Source organism: Electrophorus electricus, chromosome 14 (assembly GCF_041902795.1).
Source record: "Electrophorus electricus isolate QZ-2024a chromosome 14, ASM4190279v1, whole genome shotgun sequence".
NCBI lineage: Eukaryota > Metazoa > Chordata > Actinopteri > Gymnotiformes > Gymnotidae > Electrophorus > Electrophorus electricus.
Window position 1 is genome coordinate 10,415,702 of NC_137510.1, and position 23,022 is coordinate 10,438,723.

General features: G+C 40.7%; 2 protein-coding genes across 5 annotated transcripts in view; one reads left to right on the forward strand and one right to left on the reverse strand.

The window, feature by feature from the left end:
• Positions 1-10,563, forward strand: part of wwp1 (WW domain containing E3 ubiquitin protein ligase 1) — a 29,161-nt gene extending 18,598 nt beyond the window's left edge. For all 4 annotated transcript variants that reach the window (XM_027013313.3, XM_027013312.3, XM_027013311.3 and 1 more), the window contains exons 12-25: positions 357-411; positions 527-611; positions 755-883; positions 1,014-1,086; positions 1,199-1,270; positions 1,529-1,617; positions 1,807-1,966; positions 5,547-5,680; positions 7,096-7,236; positions 7,333-7,453; positions 7,550-7,654; positions 7,828-7,924; positions 8,113-8,185; positions 8,296-10,563. In XM_027013313.3, the coding sequence (XP_026869114.2) occupies positions 357-411; positions 527-611; positions 755-883; positions 1,014-1,086; positions 1,199-1,270; positions 1,529-1,617; positions 1,807-1,966; positions 5,547-5,680; positions 7,096-7,236; positions 7,333-7,453; positions 7,550-7,654; positions 7,828-7,924; positions 8,113-8,185; positions 8,296-8,395 (1,434 nt within the window). In that variant the 3' untranslated portion in view covers positions 8,396-10,563. The remainder of the gene's footprint in view (positions 1-356; positions 412-526; positions 612-754; positions 884-1,013; positions 1,087-1,198; positions 1,271-1,528; positions 1,618-1,806; positions 1,967-5,546; positions 5,681-7,095; positions 7,237-7,332; positions 7,454-7,549; positions 7,655-7,827; positions 7,925-8,112; positions 8,186-8,295) is intronic.
• Positions 10,564-11,077: 514 nt separating this feature from the next.
• rmdn1 (regulator of microtubule dynamics 1) lies at positions 11,078-14,630 on the reverse strand. Its single transcript, XM_027013309.3, has 9 exons — positions 14,453-14,630; positions 13,930-14,035; positions 13,723-13,810; positions 12,787-12,946; positions 12,611-12,700; positions 12,394-12,449; positions 12,106-12,193; positions 11,889-11,919; positions 11,078-11,780 (listed from the first exon to the last, which is right to left on the reverse strand). Exons 1-9 carry the CDS (start codon positions 14,546-14,548, stop codon positions 11,602-11,604), a joined length of 894 nt encoding a protein of 297 aa, XP_026869110.1. The 5' UTR covers positions 14,549-14,630; the 3' UTR covers positions 11,078-11,601.
• Between the last annotated feature and the right edge of the window lie 8,392 nt (positions 14,631-23,022).

Below are 23,022 nucleotides of genomic sequence, written 5' to 3' on the forward strand. Positions count from 1 at the left end.
GCAGGGTTCCTGATATCCATTCAGACTGCATGAGTGAATTAGGGCTGTGTCTTCAATAGGGTTACAGCTTCTGTTCTTGCATTGCATTTTTTGTCTTGAGGCTCTCTGGGCCATTGAGGTGCACTTTTAATCTCGTTATAGTTTGATGACCATGATTAGCTTATGCAGCCCTGAGCTTCTGGTGGTAAGTCAGCGTGTTAGGGTGGGCCAGCTAATGTTGTTGACGAGCAGAAGACATCAGGCGTTATTTCAGGTCTTCTGAATATATATCCCAATCCTCGAGTGACACACTCACCATTTCTCTCTCTTTCCGTCTCGCTCCTTTTAAAATGGATTTGTTACTGTTTTGATTGCAGGCTTCGATGATGTCTGCAGAAAACGACCCTCTGGGGCCACTACCTCCTGGTTGGGGTAAGTTAGAGTAATGTATCTTGGACCTTGTAGACTCAGACATCTGTTATATCTGTTGCTATAGCACTGGTCATTTCTACATTGGCTAGTAATACGCCTTCTTTTGCCATCCTAGAGCGGCGAGTGGATTCAAATGATCGGGTGTACTTTGTCAATCACAATACTAAGACCACCCAATGGGAAGACCCCCGCACACAAGGGTAAGGCTAAAAAAATCCTTTTAGTTTACTCAAACCACTTCAGTGTAGAGCAAGCATGCCAAAATTCTTAAATGAGCTCTGTCTGCTTGAATAGTTAAATGCTCTGTCATTTCCCAACCCTCGTCCCATCCTCCCTTCTCTAGGCTGCAGAATGAGGACCCTCTGCCGGAAGGCTGGGAAATCCGCTACACCCGAGAGGGCGTGCGCTACTTTGTGGATCACAACACCCGCACCACCACGTTCAGTGATCCGAGGACTGGCAAGTCCTCTGTGTGAGTGTCCATCCAGCTCCCGCCCACTTTCTCTCACCGTTTGATCCATTCTTGTGTGTAACCGTTTAAGATCCTTAATGGAAGCTTTTATCTGTGGTTTCTCGTCTTGCCTCTGTGGTTCGCCCTGCAGCACCAAAGGGCCCCAGATAGCGTATGAGCGCAGCTTCAGATGGAAACTAGCTCACTTTCGTTACCTGTGCCAGGTAATAGTCGTTCATGTTCTCCCTGCCTCCTGCATTTAGGTGCGATGTTCAGCACAGTGACGTTCCCTTTCTTTTAAACATCACACATTTTCTGTTCTTCTTTTCCTTCCAGTCCAATGCACTACCCAGCCACGTTAAGATCACCGTGTCTCGGCAAACGTTGTTTGAAGACTCTTTCCAGCAGGTAAGAGAATATTGCACATCTGTGTAGGTGCTGCTCACAAATCAAGAATATACTAGCACAAGCAGCAGATTTCAAGCACCAGCTTTTTCACCCTGAAGTGCCATATTTGCTCTTTACATACAAGTTTATATGAAAAAATCTAAGGTTTAATCATACAAGTTAAACGTTTTCCTGCTGTCTGGAAAGGATTTTGCATGCGTGTGTCAACTCTTGCGTGTATGTGTGCACACGATTGTGGATTCTTTTCTTTTTCTGTAGATAATGGCTCTGAAGCCGTATGACCTTAGGAGAAGGCTTTACGTCATATTTCGGGGAGAGGAGGGCCTGGACTATGGAGGCCTTGCCAGGTTTGTGCACTAATAGTTTATGCCATAAATCCACCCCACAATATTGTCTTTAGTTACTAAATATACCAAGGTTTATGTGGTTTGTGTTTTAATCTTAACCACAGCATGTAACTCTATTGTAATAATCATAATTATTAATAATGGTTTTAGATTGAACACATTAATTCCTATCCTGTGTGTGTGTACCAGGGAGTGGTTTTTCCTCCTCTCTCACGAAGTCCTGAACCCCATGTACTGTCTGTTTGAGTATGCTGGCAAGAGCAACTACTGTCTGCAGATAAACCCCGCCTCCACCATCAACCCAGACCACCTCTCCTACTTCTGCTTCATAGGTCGCTTCATTGCCATGGTAAGTGCAGTCACTCTCCGCTCCTGCGCATTCTAATGACGGAGCACCTCGGACAAGGGCGAACTTAAAGATGCCACATCACCATGATGAGAAATGATCTGGGAGCTCTTTCAATTTCATATTTTTCTTATTCATGGTAGGCCTGTTTATGTATGTGAGTTCAGGTGGTGTGCCAAGATTACAGACCAGAAGCATTAATAAAGTAAAGCATCTCTTAAGACGTATGAGAGAAATTCTCAATAGTTCTTTTGTTACCTTTATATTTTTATAGGTCCAACCCAATTTTTTCTTTATTTAGCATCAAAAATGATTGCTATACAAAATCTTAAATTAGATAGGATTCATAAAATCACAAGTTGAATAACGTGACACGTACCCTCTTTTCTTTTTTTTTTTTTTCTTTTTTTTTGCAATGTACCTAAAGAATTTCTGAGAAGTAACCAGTGTGGTTGCGGGTGGCCATGATTAAGATGTTCATTCGGATGGTGGGGTGGGAGTTGGTGTGTGTGTGTTAACGTCTAGCAGGAGACAGGGGCTGGCCTTGATGGAGCTTGGAGATTAGAGCTCTTGGGGTTAAAAGGTGATGCAACTCCACAGGGGGGAAAAAAAGGTTACTAATGACGGGTTTGACGATACCTGCCTCAGTATCAATACTTTTTTTTTGATGTAAATAACAGTTGACAGTTGGTGATTAGGGACAGCCGCCGGGACTTCAGTTTTGTCTGTGCTAAGTCTGAGAAACCTGGAGCTGATTCAGTGCTTCATGTCACAGATATAGACTGTCCTGGAAGGATGTTAATGGAGTTGACTCTGGTAAAGATCTGTACAGCCTCAGTTCATGACTGTGCTGACGATAATGTGGCATGTTTTAAGTAAGGGGAAAGCATGTTAAGAAGAGGAGAGAGGTGAGAATGGATCTTTGAGGGAGAAGTGGAGAAAGTTGTGGTTTGGCTCCAGATGAGCTGTTTTCCATCGGTGAGGTAAAACTGTACCAGGAATGCAGTAGCTACAAACTGAGCAAGATGTATGCCGTGGCATGCTCTCTCAGATACTGAAGTAAGGTCAAGAAGTGTCTAGCAGAAAATCATTTAAGATTATAACTGTGTAGTGTATTGTTTGTTAAAAATTATTGCAGTCTTAGCCATTGCAATACTTAGAATGTGGCAGAGGGTAGAGGGGTACAAAATGCAAACCAGCCTTGTAACAAATCAGATTTTTATTGTTATCTTTGTGCATCCTTCACATGATTTCACATTATCTAATGAATGGTCATAATTTTGGTCAGGCCAGTTTTTAACCGTCATATCGAGGGGTTGGCAGAGTATTTTGTAATATATTTTGTAATATATTTGCACATCAGTCCCAGTGTGTAGCAATTTAACCACAGTGCAGTATTTTGTCCTTATGGTGCAGCCGTATTAACAGCACAGAGGAGATACAGGAGTGCAGAGTAACGAACCAAAACCAGATTGGAAGGACTTGGAAAAGATTAATGGAAGCCAGATGGGACTGTAATTTGGAGGCAACAACTCTTTCTAGCGCTTTTCTCTGAAAAAGGAAGTCTCAAATCACTCTGTAGTCATTTGCTTTGGTTGCATCTGAGCCTTTAAGAATTATGGTGACTGCTGCAGTTTTTGGATCTCTCAGAACAGTGCCGGAAGCAAGACGTGTTTGTCAGCTGGAAAACGGGGGCAGAGATCTTGGACAGACCTTTGGTGTGGTGGAGGTGTCAGCCACTTATTTTCATGCATCTTAGAAATGAACTATGGAGTCGAGTGAGAGGAGGGTGCAGGCCTAGTCTGAGTAGAACATGTTCATATAGTGTAGAGATTTTCAGATGTACATCTCATCCAGTTTCCACTCCGGGATTATAAAATAACTAGTAGATTATTATACAATTAATGTTACTGATTGGCCTCTTTATCATGAATAGTTGGAATCTCTGTTCTATAAGAGAAATTAACTACTACTGATTTACAGTGTCATGACTAGTTTTTGGTTTAAAGACCTCTGCTGTAAAGCATTAGAACTGGTGTATTGTTGAGGGAACATTTTCTTGAAGACATGAAAGTTCAGTGGGCACATGAATTGAAAGTAGAAGGTTTCATTGCAGTTCAGATCTGAAGGGGTAGTAAAAGCAAGCCTGTAGTGTGTGGGTTTCCCCCCGCCCCAAGATTCTGCAAGCAGAAATGTTGGTGTGAGGGATTGGGCAGTGTAGCTTTTTTGAAGAGCAACAATTTGACAACACACAATTAAGATGTAAAGTCTTGGAGTAGTTAGCCCACTTACACTGGTAGTATTTGTCATTAGTTAAAGATCTGAGGCAGCTTTGGTTTATTCCACCATTTGACTCTTTTGAGACTGCAAATGGTTGACCTGTTAGACTGAATGGCGGGATTAGCAGTGGCCACACTGCGGCACACATTCAAGTAGCATCAGAGTCAGCGACAGACGTTGTGCGTGATCAGCAGCTTTGAGCAAGTTTCTAATGCTGAATGTTTCAGCGTCATGACAGGGCTGAAACTAGCAATTCGTCACAGCGCAACTACTCAGATGAAGCCTTACACCAGTGGTTTAAATTCCACAGAATGCATGACTGTTCACCAAGTCGCTTATCCTAATGGCATGCCAGAAGGTTTCCAGGAGACATCAACACAGAGCCAAATGAAGCTCCCCACCTACCAGTCAGCTGAGAGCAGAATAACAACCCAGCTGTCAAACACAGCAGAAAGATAGACTTGCTCACCATTCAGGATGCATTCCTGTCCAAACATGGAAGGTAAAGTCTAGAAAAGTAGAAAAAATAAATAAATAAATTGGCCTGACGAGCAAAGCAAAACCCAGACAGTACCAGTGGCAGCCTTGAGAACACTCGCCACAAACGATTTGGTGCTTACTAGTGGTCAGCCAATATGGGTTTTTCAATGGCCAGTGACTTTGGAGAGCAGCTTATATAGAATCTTGTTTTTTGTGGTGTGAAATAACATTTTTTGTGTTGTTTTTATGGGGTTTTTTGGGGGCGTTAGGATAAACAGCTTTGCACTGTGTCCACGGTTCATTTATTTTAAGTAAAATTGAATTAATAATAATGTGCCTGCAGTAGCACCTAGAAGCATCTTTTTGTTTTTGGTCCCAGTGCACATTGATTTTAACATTTAATGTTTTATTCACTTGAACACAGAACACTAGTTCTTACTGTCTACGCTGAAACGGACTCTTAAATGCTTAAATAGATTTTGCTAAGAAGCCAAGTAGTCACTGAGGGTTTGATATTTTTCCCAAGATTAAATATGTTTAGACACCCTATGCATGTTCAAAGTCTCACACACATGAATGTGCATGTGTACAGTATATGTGTAATTATACTAGTAATACAAAGACAAAAATGGTAGTTTTGTGCATTAAGACTCTTCAAACTGTTTGTTTTAAAATTGAGATGGTCTAAAACTCTTCAACCGTCTGGTCACGCAATGTGTCGCAGCGACAGACTGGCATGTTCCGTGCTAACCTCGTTAGTGTCACAGTGACGCGTTCGTGGTGGTGGGTGAACCAGTGACCCTCTTTTGCTGTCTGTTCGTAGGCTCTCTTCCATGGCAAGTTCATCGACACTGGCTTCTCTCTGCCATTCTATAAGCGCATGCTCAATAAGAAGCTCATCCTGAAAGACTTGGAGTCCATTGATCCAGAGTTCTACAACTCTCTGATCTGGATCCGGTATGCACACTATGCTCTGTGCTCCTCCTTGGAGTGGGAGCTCTTCACATGATGTTAATGTTAATAGTTCTGTTAAATAATGGCATTATTATTATTATTATTTATTTCAAATGTCTATAAAGGAGAATACTGACGGTCCTGACCTGCGTCCTTGCGTCGTCGTAGTAGTAGTAGTAGTAGTAGTAGTAGTAGTAGTAGTAGAAGAAGATTAGATTTTTCATGTGCTTTTCTTAAACCCAAAAGTACAACAGACCAACAATGGAAACAATACACAACAAAATATCAAACATCCATGAAGGCGGTACTAAAAAGATGAGTTTTAAGTAACTTCTTCAGACAATCTAAAGTAGGAGACTTTTTAATGGCATCATGTAGAGCATTCCATAGTCAAGGTGCTGTATAAGAAAAAGCTCTCACCATGGATTTAAGTTTGCTGTAGAGTGAAGGAACTACCAGAATGTAAAGAGCAAGGAGGTATGTAAAACTTCACCAGATTACCAGAGGTAAATTGGGCTAAACCATGAACCGACAATATTACGCAGATGGTAGATGTTTTTGTGTAGTGTAGAATGTGTAATCTGAACATCTACATAAGATTAAAATGACTATTTGATCGTCGACTGTCAATTAACATATTCTGTCTCAGAAAAATTTAGCTGAAAAAAATTATCGGCTTTTCCAGGGTATTTGACGGAAGGAGATTAGAACACAATCTGATCCAAATTGTTCTTAGTGATGATGATGATGATGATGAAGATGATCTAAATTAATGAATAAATAAATATAAAGCTCAAACCAGATTTCCTAATCTGCCCCAAAACTAACATAAATACTAAACAGTAGCAGACCCGGGATGGATCCTTGAGAGATGAGAAATCCTTGGCAAACCCGTAGAGTATTTGAGCTCGGTAGATTCAGTTCCAGATATACCCAGCCATTTTCCCATATGGTCTAACAAGAGGCTGACAAACTGCACTGAACCCATGTAGGATCAGCCCTGTTATGGCGAGCTTGTTTCTGAATAAACAATAAGCGTCTGTGCAAATAAAAACAAAGGGCAGGTTGGCACATGTGCTCAAAGCCAAAACAAAAACTGGGAGAGGAAATGACCCCTTTTTATACACTGCCTCTCACCACCTCTCACCTCGCTACTCTCATCGACCATCATTCTGTGCTTGCCAACATTGGTACAGCAGGGCTTGGTGGGGAGCTGATTACAAGCAAGTATTGGTGGTGTGTTTTGTTTTTTTTATATTTATATAAAGGTGTGTTATACATTTATTTATTATATATTTTGTGGGGTGGGGTTCACAATGATGATTTAGGGTGAGAAATTCAGTGACCTGATTTTGAATCTGTCTTGAGCTGGGCGGGCAGCGAGAGGTGCTTATTACTAAGCTCCCCGTCTCTTGCAGGGACAACAACATTGAGGAGTGCAGTTTGGAAATGTATTTTTCTGTTGACATGGAGATCCTGGGCAAAATCACCTCGCACGACCTAAAACCAGATGGTGCTAACATCCTGGTGACTGAGGAGAACAAAGAGGAGTATATTGGGTACGTGCTTTCCCTTCCCACCTGGAGAAGGAGGCCGATGAGGCTACTGTATCTAATGACTCATACAGATGTGTGGGGGGGGTCTGCCCTCTGCAGGCTGATGGCAGAATGGCGGTTCTCACGAGGGGTTGAAGGGCAGACCAAAGCATTTCTAGACGGCTTCAATGAGGTGGTTCCCCTGCAGTGGTTGCAGTATTTTGATGAAAAGGAGCTGGAGGTGAGGCATGGCTTTTCCCTGTTGAGTTTGAAGACTTGCTTTCCTGATGTTTTCTATTTAAACATGATCCAATAAAGGGGTGGGTGTGTGTGTTAGGTGATGCTTTGTGGAATGCAAGAGGTGGATCTGCAGGACTGGCAGAGGAACACTGTGTATCGCCACTATACGAGGAACAGCAAACAGATCATGTGGTTCTGGCAGGTACAGCATGACCTTGTTTGCTCCCTGGGTTATCACTTTTAGCCATATGCCATTATACAGAAAAGAACCTGGTTTCTCATCTCACTTAAATAAATCAGTGACTTTATTTAATTTTTTTTCTGTATACATTTAGTATGTGGAAAGTCCTTATGTAAATTTTGCTGTGTGTGCAGTTTGTGAAGGAGGTGGACAACGAGGTTCGTTTACGATTGCTGCAGTTTGTAACGGGCACCTGCAGGCTGCCTTTGGGGGGCTTCGCCGAGCTCATGGGTGAGGCAGGCTCATGCACGACGCACACACAGCATACGCACACAGGTTGCCTGGTGATGTCACTTCACAGTGACAGTGTTTCAGTTACTGGCTCCTTCTGTTTTCAGGTTCAGGTGATGGTCCATAGTTTCAGATGGATATAGCTGCATTTTTTCACTGTATTTCACATATTCTGTTCCATTTATTAGGGAGTAATGGACCGCAGAAATTCTGTATTGAGAAAGTTGGCAAGGATACTTGGCTGCCCCGGAGTCATACATGGTGAATGCTTTTTTTAATATATAATAGAAAATTTTTAATCTGGATATTTGAATATTCAATGTTTAGGCCTCTGAATAATTTTGGATTTTAAATATATTTTTGTCTTTCAGCTTTAACCGGTTAGACTTGCCACCCTACAAAAGCTTTGAACAGCTGAAAGAGAAGCTGCTTTTTGCAATCGAGGAAACGGAAGGATTTGGCCAAGAGTAGAGAACGGGGCCTCTCTACTGCATTTTGTCCAGCCAAGTTGGGGGGGGGGACACACACACAAAAAAGGAAAATTGCACAGATAACTACCAATGTACATAAGCTATTTTGTCATTTTAAACCAAATCTTAATCCAAAACCTCATTTAGCAATCTCGATAACATTATTGCCCATGATTATGCAAGCATTTCAGCTTTTTTTCTTATCTCTTAAAAGCAGAAATCTAAATACAATAATAGTCTTTTCCTTTTGGCTGTTTTTTAAAAGGGGATTGACAAAAAAATCTGAGAGGATTTTATAATGAAACCATACCTACAGCTCTAGTTTTATAGAGCTCTTAGAGTGATTGTAGTGTTCAGTCTGGTGCCTGGGTTTTCTCTCTTCTGTTTTGGGATGTTTAGTTGTGATTGTGCTGCGCTTGCATGGCTGTCTCCAGAGCAGATCAAACCACCCACCCTCCAACGCAGCAGAGCACACCATGCACCATCTCCATCCTCCCAGATCAAACCTCCAACACCGCACACCATGCACCATCTCCGTCCTCCCGGATCAAACCTCCAACCCAGCACAGCACACCATGCACCATCTCCGTCCTCCCAGATCAAACCTCCAATCCAGCACAGCACACCATGCACCATCTCTGTCCTCCCAGATCAAACCTCCAACACAGCAAACCATGCACCATCTCTGTCCTCCCGGATGCACATCGCCCTAAGGGCCTGCATTCTGTCTGACAGTATTGCTGCTGTCACTTTAGATTCCTCAAGTCTGCTGATCACGTTAGATTTCATATGAATGCAGTTGCTTAGTTAAGAGAACAAATTCCCAGGGAAAGGATGGTGCTCTCTCTCTCGCGCTCTCTCGCTCTCTCTCTCTCTGTGTGTCTGTGTGTGTGTTGAGGTTTTGGTTGATGGTGTGTCACCATGTAGAAGAGAGCCATAGCGTTTTACACATTATCATATTGAAGTATTGTCATTTAATTGGACTCCTGCATTTGTCATTCCCCCACTGAATTGGCTGCCAGGCCAGAAGGGTCTGTGCTCTGGACTGGCCAGCTAGGGGGTCTGGTGACTCTAGCTGTGTCGTCTGGCCTGAGAGAGAGAGAGAGAGTCTGTGTGCGCGCGCATGCCCCTGGGCTAAATGAGCGTCCCATCACTCCTCATTTCTCCCCCACCATCATCATTTAGTTAATTAATTGCTGTCAGTTTGATTGTTTTTGATATAAATGGTCAGAAGTAACACAAGCAGATACAGTAGTGATTTGAACATTCACATTCTGGAAAGTTGAAGCTGAGATTGAAAACTGTACCAAATGTCCTCAGTAACAGCCTCTTGAGATCTTTTTAAACATTTGGCTTCTGAGGCTATTGTGGTAATTTTTTAAAAAAATATATAGCATTCTCAATTTTAAAACAAATGATCCTTAAATGCCATTGTTCAATCTACTTGTGCATTACTTGTGCACTAGCATTATGACTGCTCAAACTATTTAAGCGCATATATTTTTATGTAGTTTAAACGAGACACCATTTCCAAAGCAAGTTACCTCATGATTTACCACAGGTAGTTTAGGTTTATAGCCAGGTGTTGGTTCAATTTATTTTTAATTAATGTTCTTTATTGCTTTACCCCAGGTCTCCACTACACTATAATGGATTACTCTGAAATGACACTCGTAGCGGTTTAACATTTTAGTTCCCTTAAACAGTCCAAGGTCATTGCTTCAGCAACTAGAATTCAATATGCTGTTTGCTTACGCTGGGTTGTTTATTTCTTGTATTTGTTTTTGTTTGTTTGTTTTTTTGGGGGGAAATGTGAAACTACCAAAATCTGTCTCTGGTGCTTTCTGTCGGATGACTAGAGCAGGGAGAGGAGCTCTCCATTTAAACAAAGGCGTTTGCCGGCAAGCTGCTGCTGTTGCAAGTCATTACAGTAAAAGATTTCAGTACTGTTGGTTAAATTCAATTTGTTCATTAGATTTGTATATAAAAAAAGTGTGCTACTCCTCAGTAAAGAATGATGCCGTTTAAGACTGAACTCCATTGCTTTTGGTCTGTAACGATTGGCTTAAAACGGCAGCAGTTGCTAAGTAAACCTCATCACCATGGTACTGTGCTTCCATCTGAACAAATGTGCAACTAAAGAGGAAAAAAAAAACAATTATATGAAAACGATCCTTCAGTTATCATAGTAAAGTTCTAATTGGTTGTATTTGGAGCAGCGTCGACAACAGGCTCTGTGACGCCTTGTTCATCAGATGAACTGTAACATATCACATGTAGATACACTGTAAACACCTACACTGTACAGAGTGCCCATACCTGGAGACCATGTATAAAATTCATTTTTATTCTACTTTACCCATTTTAATATATTGATTTATGACAAATGGAAACATGCCCTCTATTTTTGTCCAGCAGACTGAAGAGAGGGAGGGAGGGAGGGGTATATTGGCCATTTTATTTTAAGATTCCCCCACCACCTCCACCTCTTATTCTTTTCTTCTTCGCTATATAATTTTTTTTTTTTGGGGGGGGGGGGGGGGTTGGCAGTAGGGGGTTATTGGTTGGATCTTGCCTGTGGAGAGAACCATATTTAATAAATGTGTATGACCATCTTTATATCAAATTTGACTTTCTTTCACATTTGAACATGAGATTCTTGTATGAAAAATCAACACTGATGGAAAATGGTAAAATGGCTTTAATTTTGCAATCTCCAACTAACGTGAGGCTCTTTGATTCCCCTCAGAGCTCATTGTAATTAACATTACAATAAAAAGCATATATTACACTCAGGATGAAGATACTTAAGGGAGATTCTAGCACTAAACTTCATAAAAATTCCAGCAGAGTAACTTCAAATGGTTTTACAGTGTTTATAGCAACTATTGGTAGAAGACTTCATGTAACTACTGGCAGGCTACTTGCTGCTATATAAATATCAATTTGGGTAAGTATATTAAAATATCTAACTTGTAAAATATCCTGAGGACATCTTGAATCAAAACTTGTGGGTGTGAGAATTTTGGAACCAACTGTAACTATCTCTGGAACACGTATCTGCCTTATGATCTAAAGTTCTCAAATTTAATATAACTGATTAATACATTTTTTTAAAAATGTAAGGGAAAAAAAAACCCTGAATTAGACGCAGGGTATAAGATTCACATTTATATAATAATGATCCTATTCATGGCTCACCATTAATCAGCCACTTAGTTTCTTAAGCAAATCAAGTGCTTCCTTATGAACCTGTTTGTCTTCTTCTGAGATGGCAGGATGGTCCCTTGCTTTCTGGAGCCAATCAACTGCCGCCTTCTGCTCATTAAGCATCATGTACGTCTTCCCAAGCATAAGCAGATTCTTGCTGTAGAAGTTTGGGTCAACTGAAGAGAGAGAGCAGTGGTGTTTTCTCCTCCTGACTTACCTTTAATAACGTGCAATCAGGTAAACATTGACTTTTGATCAAATTTAGGAAGATGCTTCTACTGTACCTTCCTCAGCTTTCAGGAAATATGTCAGAGCCTAATAACGACATGAAATGCTTAGACCATATGTAAATAGACATAAATGTCTGCTTGACCATGCTGTTAACATGCATATAGTTTGAGGATTGTCTCATTAAAGTATCTGACATTTTAATTACCACATGTATAGGGCAAGCAGTGGAAAGTAGGGGAATTCTACACTAAGTTACATTTGGCATTTTACCTCTTCATAAGTAGCCGTCGGTGGGGAGGCAAAGATGACCTCCGCTATTTTGCGCTGGTACCATGGCAACTCTGCAAAGGCGTAGTGCCTGAGAATGGTGCAAACAAAAGTCCCTCTACTATGGTTCACTTACACATGTTTACTGAATAGGCACATCGTCTGATGCTTGGTGTAGAGGGGAAAAGAAAACTGTTACTTGGAAGTAAGCTGACAAATTTTAAGTTGGAGAGACTCCAACTCCTTTATCACTGAGTTTCCAATAGTAGTCAGCAGGGCATACAGACTCACCAATAACCCAAGATATGGATAGATGTTGCATCTTTTGGATTTAACTCAATAGCCATCTGTGAAAACACCATGCTGTTACAACATGACCTTCTGATGGCATTATCCTTTTATGTATATAAAATACATATTTTTATATATAATTTATTTTTATTTATTTTATTTTTTTTACTTTTAGATGTAAAAAAAAAAAAGCCTATTCCATATTCTTATCCTTTACCTTCAAATGGTCCTTAATGATGATGGAATTTCCAATTTTAACTTTGATCCCTTCATAATCTCCTACATCACTTAGGCATATAGCATACCACTTGAAAAAATGTCCAAAGAAAAACATGTTATAAGACGTACAGTGATGTAAACAAAAACTGATGTTCACTGCAGCTCACATATTACTTTGTGTGCAGCAAAGCAAGATTTGTTTTTCTCCAGTGCCTTCTTGCTGTATTCAAAAGCTTCGTAGGTGAGTTTTTTCTTCTGCTCAGACACGATGTTGGGCAGTATGGAGAGATCACGTAAAGCCCGTGCCAGCCTCCACAGGAACTCCGCGTCATCGCTACACAGAATTGTAATAGGCTCCATGAGAAGGTCAAAACACATGTTTCACTACATGGGTTATTAACCTGAAAGAAGTTTGAAAGAAACCTTCCTAATACAAACCTTGATGACAATTTAGTGACATTTAAAATAAAACTCCAGAGGAAGATGCATGTATTGTTTCAAATTGTCTATATTTCTGGGGGGCAATACTCTGGTAGTGTGATCACCTGACCATAAAACATTTTGAGTTGTCTAGTAGGCCTAAATGTGTTTAAATATTGCTTTAATGTTTCTGATGACACCACATAGCTACCAGACCAGCAAATACTGTTAAAACTAACAAAGAGTGGTTGATGAACGCTATTTGGCTAGTAGAGATTATTTGTCTTGGTATTGATGGAAAAAAGTGACAGCTATTCGTTCTATATTTCAGTTCACTTTGCGTATAGAGATTATCCAAAACATTTTAGCATATGCACAGGCCAGTGTTAATGCAACCTAGACTTTTTAATGATGCAAGAGGCTTCACGAATATATGAAAAATCATCTATAATATAAAGTCTAGAAAATTCTCCAGGAATGCGAATAAGTTTTGGCCCGTTTTAGCGGGCCCTGAAAGGAGACATTGTCTCTGCTTTTCATCTCTCTCAACCAATCAGGTCCACCCCTCGGGGCACTGTAGGACGTTGCCCGCAAATAACACTCTCTCCCGTCCGTCTCTCCGACCTTTAGTAATCACTGTGGCGCATCAAGTAGTCTATCTGCTTCTGAGAATAAAAAGCAAGTATTTACCTGTCCTTATACTGCAGCAGGAGCTGGTAAAGTTTCTCTGTCTCTCCACAACTGTATAAGTAATCAGCTTGCTCTAGAACTTCTTCAGCTAAAGGGAAGTGGGTTGACAACACATGCATCAAACCTGACAAGCTGGGAAGAAACGGTGTAGACACTTAGCTATACTTGCCTTCAAAATATACAAAATAGATGTTATATAAGTAATACCTCTGTCAAGTGCAAAGACTGCACCTACACTAGACATCCTCTTATATGCTTCATATCCCAGATAAGAGAGTGGAGGTAGAGCAAGCAGGAGTGCAGAGTTTTTAACCTGCAGGTTGAGTCATGAAACCACATGTTAGACACATTAAAACGGAAAAATATACACAAATAAATGATGGACTGTAAAGTAAATTTGCAAACACATTTATATAAACATATACTCAAAGGTATGGTATCTATAGCTTCAAAAAACATGTAAGAACAACCAAACGCATTTTGACTGCCGGATTATAGGTGATAGTTTCTACATATTCTACATACATTCCTCCCTATTAAATAAGAAAGTTTATAACTAGGTCAGAGTTCAAGGTGTGTTTAGTAGCCATACTGAACAAAACAAACACAATGACAAGAGACTGTCGTTAGCAGGTTTTGCAATAGCCTAATGTCGAAACATCTGAGTATAACGTTAAGACATAACGATCTCTAGGTAGATAAGAAGTGAGATAAAAGCTGCAAATCATACTGTCGTTGTGGTCCTCCGAAAAGTCCCGTATTGCGGGTTCGTGATTCTGTTCTTCAGGTGTCTAATCGCACCCCGTACAAATAACCGAATAGACATGCTTCTTCAATTCACTTGACTTGCAGCTAAAGAGCGACTCAAAGCTAGCCAGCTGGATCAAACTGCAGCTTAACCAGAGAATCAATAAACTGCTCAAAACCTGGGTTGCCACGTACTCCGCAAAATCCCGCCTTATGTTTGCACAATCCCTCTTGAACCGGCAGAATTATGCAGATGGCTGAAAGTGGCGAAATTTGTTTGATATGTTCTAGTCCACGTTCTCCCTTTGCAAAAACCATTTGCCTATAGGTAGGTTCGCTTCATCAGGTTATTATACAGTCCTTTGACTAACCAAGAAAGAAATGCAAATAGGATAATAGACACAGAAACAAGAAGTAAAGGATATAAATTACCATCACATTTAAACTGCTGGAAATAAATATTTTTGACATCACAACAGAGCATGAACCCTCATTTAGTGTATCTAACAAATATATAAGAAATACATTCATACAAGCAAAGTTTATTCTAGCAATGCACTCAAAACTGTAGCTCTTTCAAAATTAGCTATGTCTACATATAAGTTATGTTGCCTACTTAAGTCACATTCAGACCAGCAAGGCTCAGAGATTAGGCCATATAGTAGATAAAATAATATGCAGTTTTTAAAAATGCATTATAAGGCACTTTGCCTTCATGGTGAATTTAAGAGGGGGGAAAAAAGCCAAAACCTTAGACTTTAGAGAGTTAAACAAGGTTGCATACTTGCTCCAAACCTGTTTGGATTCTCCTTTGCGGTCAGGCTGAAACACGGCTTTGTGCTCTTCGGTCAGGCTGAAACACGGCTTTGTGGTCTTCGGGCATGCTGAAACGGCTTTGTGGTCTTCGGTCATGCTGAAACACGGCTTTGTGCTCTTCGGTCATGCTGAAACACGGCTCTGTGCCCTTCGGTCATGCTGAAACACGGCTCTGTGCCCTTCGGTCATGCTGAAACACGGCTCTGTGGTCTTCGGTCATGCTGAAACACGGCTCTGTGGTCTTCGGTCATGCTGAAACACGGCTCTGTGGTCTTTGGTCATGCTGAAACACGGCTCTGTGGTCTTCGGTCATGCTGAAACACGGCTTTGTGCTCTTCGGTCATGCTGCAACATGGCTTTGTGCCCTTCGGTCATGCTGAAACACGACTCTGTGCTCTTCGGTCATGCTGAAACACGGCTCTGTGCTCTTCGGTCATGCTGAAACACAGCTTTGTGGTCTTTGGTCATGCTGAAACACGGCTCTGTGCTCTTCGGTCATGCTGAAACACTGCTCTGTGCTCTTCGGTCATGATGAAACACGGCTTTGTGCTCTTCGGTCATGCTGAAACACGGCTCTGTGGTAATGCGATGGTAATTCCCCTCACATGAGGGGAAGGACAAAGGTGCTTGATGTGTTCGTCAGGAATTTGCAGTTTGCAGATGATGCAACGCTGACAAACCAACATGAAAACAAATACGATGAGCCACATCCTCCCTCCATCAGAGTCAGCAACTATGAACTGGAAGTGGTGCATGAGTTCACCTTGCTCAGGTCTACCTTCGCCAATAACCCGTCCGTGGCCGGTGAACTTAACACGAGAACTAGGAGGGCAATCTCTGTGCTTGCCAGACTGACAAAGGGAGCCTGCAAGAGCAGAGAACATTGCAAACCAAGGCAACCGTCTACAGGGCCTGTATCCTCAATGGCCTGTTGCATGGCGGCAAAGCATCGACACTCTATTCAAGGGCGTAGCGCAAAGTTCTGAGGGCCTACAGCCAGCAGACATCACCTGGAGACCCCGTGCTACAATGTTGCTTAGGTTGAGGTTTTCTCCTGACATCACTAATACCCTCCACCACGTTTGGACTGTACTATTATGTAATATGGGGAGATTTTACATGTATGTACCACAGGAAGGCACATTCAAAAAATGGTTAATGAATTGGTCTGTAGCTTCATGATTCAAGCTTGGATTCAAGATAGTTTTATTGCCAAATGTATTCGCAATACAGGGCTTTTATAAATGCAGTCAAATTCTTATACAACAGCAATATGCTCCTAGTCGAAAATGAACCAAATGAGCCAACATGAACCTGAGGAATGAGGTAGTAAAAATGTAGCAAAGTGTAATACAATGTGAAAACAATACAATAATAACAGACCATATAAAGCGTAGTACAGTATACAGTTATACAGAAATGTATTGAATCATTTAGTATAATAATATAATGTAATATAATATATAATAAGGGCATGGATGGACAGAAATAGTTTAGCAGAATATGCAGTTCCGTGGGTAGATACTTTGGCAGGGTGGACTGAAGGATCCAAAGTCTATTTTGGTTGACCCCCCCCCCCATGAGAGGGGTCATCTGAGGAAACTCATATGAGGCTGGCCATTAATTGCATAAGAGACAGTCAGGGAGACCCAAATTGGGATTATGATGACATAAATAGATACCTTGCTACATGGACCAAGATGGGATAAATATGTTAAATCAGATTGTAAAAAGAAAATAAGGACAAATTTGTCTTGGCTCCACCGCCGGCATATGTCATGTGTTAGATGTAAAGAAAACCAAATCCATGTGTGACAAAAATGGTTCTACTTAATAGAAAAATGAAGAATAAAAATTAGACATGCAGTATAGATAGAGATGACAAAAAGTAGAGTAGAGATTCAAATGACAGGGACCGATATGAAAAATGCAATGTGGCTGCAACTTTTTCTCTTTTGGGAACTACTGTAACCCTAACTGCTCCTGATATTACTGTCATAAAGCAAATTGTTTCGCGTTTACCGTAAGTAAAAGAGCCGTATCAGTTTGTTGACACACGTATGAAAATGACACAATATTCACATCTGTCAGGACCTGAATACAGAATGTTTTTATCACAAGTGTTGAGACCGAGCTATGATGAAGAGTAACTCGTTAAGAAGGTGCCGGCTCTCGCGCTTAGATATGCTGTTCCCCCAAAACATGATAAAACTATTAAGGAAAGCACTGTTAAACACGTAGAACTTAGAAGTCGAACAATATCTGAAGGTAAAGTAGAAACGGTGGACTTATGCGTAGATGATTAGTTTTTGGTTGATGCAGGAGCAACTTTTTCATCAAATAGCGGCAATCAATGAGGGTCCCGTTTCAGGTCTTATTGTTAATTCTGCGGGAGTAGGTGGTTGCTAGTTTCGTGTCCATAAACACATCAGCTGCCCGTAACCTGTCCGAGTGATCCAGATATTGCTTTTCACACAGACTTGTAATTATTCCTGAGTCACCGTTTAACGGAGTAGGCCGTAATATCGTATCAAAATTAAATTTGTCGATTTCATTTGAGAAGCATAAATGGTGTAGTTGTTCCATGAGACCATAGTCTGCAGGATGTGTCAGCAATTTTCAATACAATTCCTGCTACACCTAGTCACTTGACAGTTATTGGTTTATGCTCAGCATTTTTCTCAGCATTATGATCAATGTGCTCAGCATAAGAAAACCCAGGCTATTTTTGCTTTCACTTTTAAAGGGAGCAGTAAACCTGGAGAGAGACTGGCGCAGGGCTTCGTTGGCGAGCCTGCTGTCTTTGCAGCTGCCGTACGCGACTCCCTATCCTGATTAACGGCATCTGAGGGCTGAACGGTGCTCTAGCACACGGACGACATAACAATGACCGCTGAAAACGAGCAGACGTGCAGAGAGGGTTCAGCAAGGCTGCTGAAACTTTTGGCTGATGCAGGTTTCAAGGTTGCACTTGATAAACTGCAATAGTGTCAAACAAGTGTCTCATATCTCGGCTTTGTTTTAAGGAAATCACGAGCTCTCCCAGGACCGCGTACAGGCTGTCAAGGCATGATGTCGTTCCTGGGTCAGATCAACTATTCTCGTTCGTGGATACCAGACTGCTCATTCCATGACAAGATCCTGAGACAGTGCTGTAAGACAGACGCCCCTGACACTATCACATGGTCTGGTGAGATGGCTGAAGCCTTTTCTTCATGGAAATGGGCATTGTGCTCTGATCCAGCACTGGGGCTGTCAGATTATGCACAACCCTTGCACTTATACAGAACATGAACACCTGGGTATTAATAGCAGTGCGCTTGCTCAGCGGCACGGTGGACGGCTCAGGCCTGTGGCACACCTGTCCAAAACCTTAGATGCAGTAGTGCGAGGCTTAATTGCCCGACTATGAGCTGTGGGAACAGTGGCGCTTCTGGGCACAGATGTAGAAATGACTTGTTTATCACACTGTTTTTACTGTCGCTCTTTGGGACTTCATGCCAGTCTTTGGGACTTCATGCAAGTCGTCTGATTCTCGCATTTAGCTGATTTTTGTTACATCTGAGAGATGACTATAAGTTGTGTCTTGAGCAATGATGTATTCATTTAAAGTGTATAAACGCTACAGTTCCCATCTAGGCCCCTACATTTCTAACTGGCAAGAAAGGGTTTTTTTTTCACCCAGTCTGGGTGGAGGGATCTCGCATTGTAGGTGTTGGAGTTCCCTACAATGGGGCTCCTTTATCTGTAAATAAAAAGTGTGTGCGCGCTTCTCAGCATCCATGACTCAGCACCGTTCATTCTGAGAAACGTGCCCAGGGGGACCAGAGGGACAGGGTTGAGGAAAATAGGGAGTTTTTCCCCTTATTTTTCCCTATTTCCTTAATAAATATACAGGGCTAAATATCCATGCTTTCTTTTTTTGGTCTTGTTAGCATAGTTTATTTAACATCAAAAATTGATCCTTGAATATCAGAAATAACTCAAAATGCATTTATTTTTACGCTCCTCCAATACGCAGGACGTTGCTTTCACTTGTCAATAAATATGCCGTCACAGCACAGCATATTCCGCCAAAGCGCTATATGCATAATATCTAGAGGTTTTTCTTAGATATGGCAACACTGCTTCGTGCCTTGAATTTGTTTTGAAACTGCTTTTACGTAACATCCGGAGAAGTTCCGCACTTCTAAAAAAAAGTGACACATAAAAAGTTGTACGTGTTTGAAGATAACGTAATTACAGAGACGTCTATATGTCTTCACAGCTAAAAATACGAAACGAGGCTTTCCGAATCTCTTAAGCTTTTTGAACTATAGTATTGAAAATTGGCTCGCTACTTGAAGCGTCATTTATAGCGCTCGATGGTGACATATGCTGGTCAAGATGATGCTGTCCATTCAGCGAAGACACCGTTGAGTATTTTCAGATGAGACGAATTGCACAGTAAAATGACTCATTTTCTCTATGTCTGATACATGCCAGTTGGCAAATCACATACAACAATGCATGTTTTCACTTCTTATATATTTCTTAAATAAAATACTGACTTATTCACTGATATCACTTATCATGCATATAGAAAAATTATTGGGTGGGATACAGGGTAAAACATGCACTTGTGCAAGAGGTTGGTGCGACTAGGAATTGTCCTGTCAGTTGATATAAGTGAGCATAAAACTTTATATGTTGCAACATTGTAGGTGACATTACATTCATTATATCAGTAGATGAGGGCTAATGATAGATTTCTATATTTAGCTGTGGGTGGACAGCATTGTAATGGTAGGTAAGAAAAACTATTTTATAGTCAATCCTGCTATATTACAATTATTTAAATGCTTTAAATAAATATCCAAACAGTCTTATAAAACGGTGTAGTAGGTGAGCACAGAGAATGAGTGTGTTTACATGCACATAATAATCTGATAACTGCAGAAAATCAGATTTTGTCAGTATATTCACTTGGCTAATGTGGTAGGTCAGTGGTTAAGGTACTTGACTTGTAATCAGAAGGTTCCTGGTCCCACCATTGCCAAGTTACCACTGTTAGGCACTTGAGCAAGGCTCTTAATCCTCAATTGGTCCCATTGTTTTCAGTCATAATTGTAATTTGCTTTGGATAAAAGCGTCGGTTACGTACCTTAAATGTAATCAGGTGATGGGAAAATTCTGGATTTACAAGTGTCAGGCAATAATTGGATTTCTACTTTGCAATAAGCCATCTTTTTGTAAACATGAACCCACTTTACAGGTAAATGTGGATATTTGTTTTTTATGGTTACTAATAGTGTGCCATGCTGCCATTCTTACAGCTTTCAAATTCTTCATTTCCTCGAGCATGTACTACATTTCAGAATCTCCCCAAAAGTGTTTGTTTGCCATTTCAGGGGTAATGATTTTATTCTGCTAGCCATTTCCAAGACCTCTAGGTCTTAATACAATATAGGAAGTCGGAATGTGCTGTTTACATGACCACTTGAATAATCAGATAACTGCAGAAATCAGGCTATGATCTGATTATTAAGTGCATGAAAATGCACTCAGTGTTTTCTGCAGAGTCAACTTACAGATTTGATATCCACTTAATATCACATAAAATTATTAGCATCTGACATATCCATAAAATCCATAAAATTCGTCATTACTGCAAGTTAACAAACTCAGCACACGCTGAGGCAAAATGAAAGTCTCCTCACTGTTTGATTCCTGATCCATTTTATGAACTTGGAGGACTGGCTGTGACTCCAGGCTTTCCGTCTGAATCACAGCCAACAAGAATCATCCTCTTTATTTTGATCTAATGAGTTTTCTCACCCCTGAAACAACACCATTTGCTGGTTTGCAGACAAGCAACTGATCCATGTCTTTTTTGGGTCCCCATTTTCTAAGTGTAACGGTGGCCTGAGTGCCGTAGGGCACCGAACAGGATGCACAGACTCCCTCAATTTAATAAGACATTTAATGACAGAACATTGATGACACTTGCAGCACTCACACATAACAGCGAACATTGTAGACAGGAACGACGACATATCACTCTAATAATGGCTACACACACACACACACAATAACACAATAACACAGTAACACAATAACACAAACGATGACAGTAAGAGTAACAATGACCAGCGAGGAGGCAGACACAGGCAGGGGTTTAAATAGACAGACAAAAACTTAACATCAACCCCTGCACAGGTGTGTGCCATCATGGAGGGTGTGGCTATAAACTATGGTGAACCCCCCTGCACGCGGCAGGCTGTACCACGTGACTCGGGGGGGGGGGGGGGGGTGAGCGTTCCATGACACTAAGAATAAATGGTATTCTTCTTTTTGTCAAATACAAACTCTCGATATAACAAAATTAAAACTGAAACATTTAACTATGTCTGTGACAAATAAACCAAACTTGAAACTTGAAACTTGAATTTAAAGTATACTATACTCGTAATTGCACACATAATTAAAATAAACAGTGCATAAAAATTCCCCACTCGCCCACCTCCTGGTGGTCTCTTTTTCCTTCAAGCTCTGGTCCTCTCCCCAAGGCCTGGAAGCTTGGGAGTCTTGCGTAGTATCCTAGCTGTTCCCGGGACTGCATTCTTCTGGACGGAGATCTCGGATATTGTTCCTTGGATCTGCTGGAGCCATTCTCCCAGTTTGAGGGTGACAGCCCCAAGGGCTCTGATTACCGTGTAAATCACTATTACAGTAGCAGTCAAAAGTACTCTTTGTGGACACACTGACTCTTTGTTTAATTTTTTACTATTTTCTTCATTTTACAAAAAAGAGTAAAGGTATAAAAACAAGGAAATAACACATGTGCTTATGCTCCATTAAACAAATGCTGTTCTTGTTTAAACAAATGTCTAAGTAGGCACCCTTTACTTAGATGATAACTCTGTGTGTTCTTGGTGATCTCTTAACCAGCTTCATGAGGCACCTGTGATGACATTTTGCATTTACAGCGTTGCATAGATTTAAGTTACCATGGGCTTGAATTTAAATAAATTTGTATTCATAATTGTTTTATTAATTATTGTTGTATTAATTATTAATTATTTAGACTGTTTGATTGATGACTGACAAGTGTGCACTGTGCAAGTGATTTATAATCCACAGCTGGCACTATCTTAGAGGAAAATTATGTTTCTGAAATTTCACTCTCAAAAAAAAGAGTTTGCAGTAAATGAATTTGTATCCTTGTTGTAACAGTAATGTAGAATATTCCTAATGGTATTTACTAACTTTTAAATACATAAACTGTTTGTTAATTGTACACATCATCCTACAACCAAAATATTTTGTTGTAAATGCTCTCTTTTTAGGACCGTAATTGCTGAAGATCTTATCCTTGTTTGCCATCAAGTATTACTACTGAGAGATTGAAGCATCAGAGATTGCCTGCTTTAAATATTTTCTTTTTCAGTATTTGACAGCATATGGTACAATGATCATAGCAGGTGAGAAACAATGTTTACAGTAATGAGACATTTGTCTGTGTACTTTTTACATGGGAGTGTAAAACTGGATCTAATCTGGGCACACTGAGGACACATTTTAATACGAAGTGTAAACAGAATCGGGCTGTTTATATAGTATATCCAGATATCATGAAACTATTATAGTGACTCCTAATGGTTTGAATGTTTAGATTCTGTAAATTATAAACATGGTTTCCTCCGTGTGGGGGATCAATATATGGAGCATAAACTGGTTCATTTGAAGACTACAAAG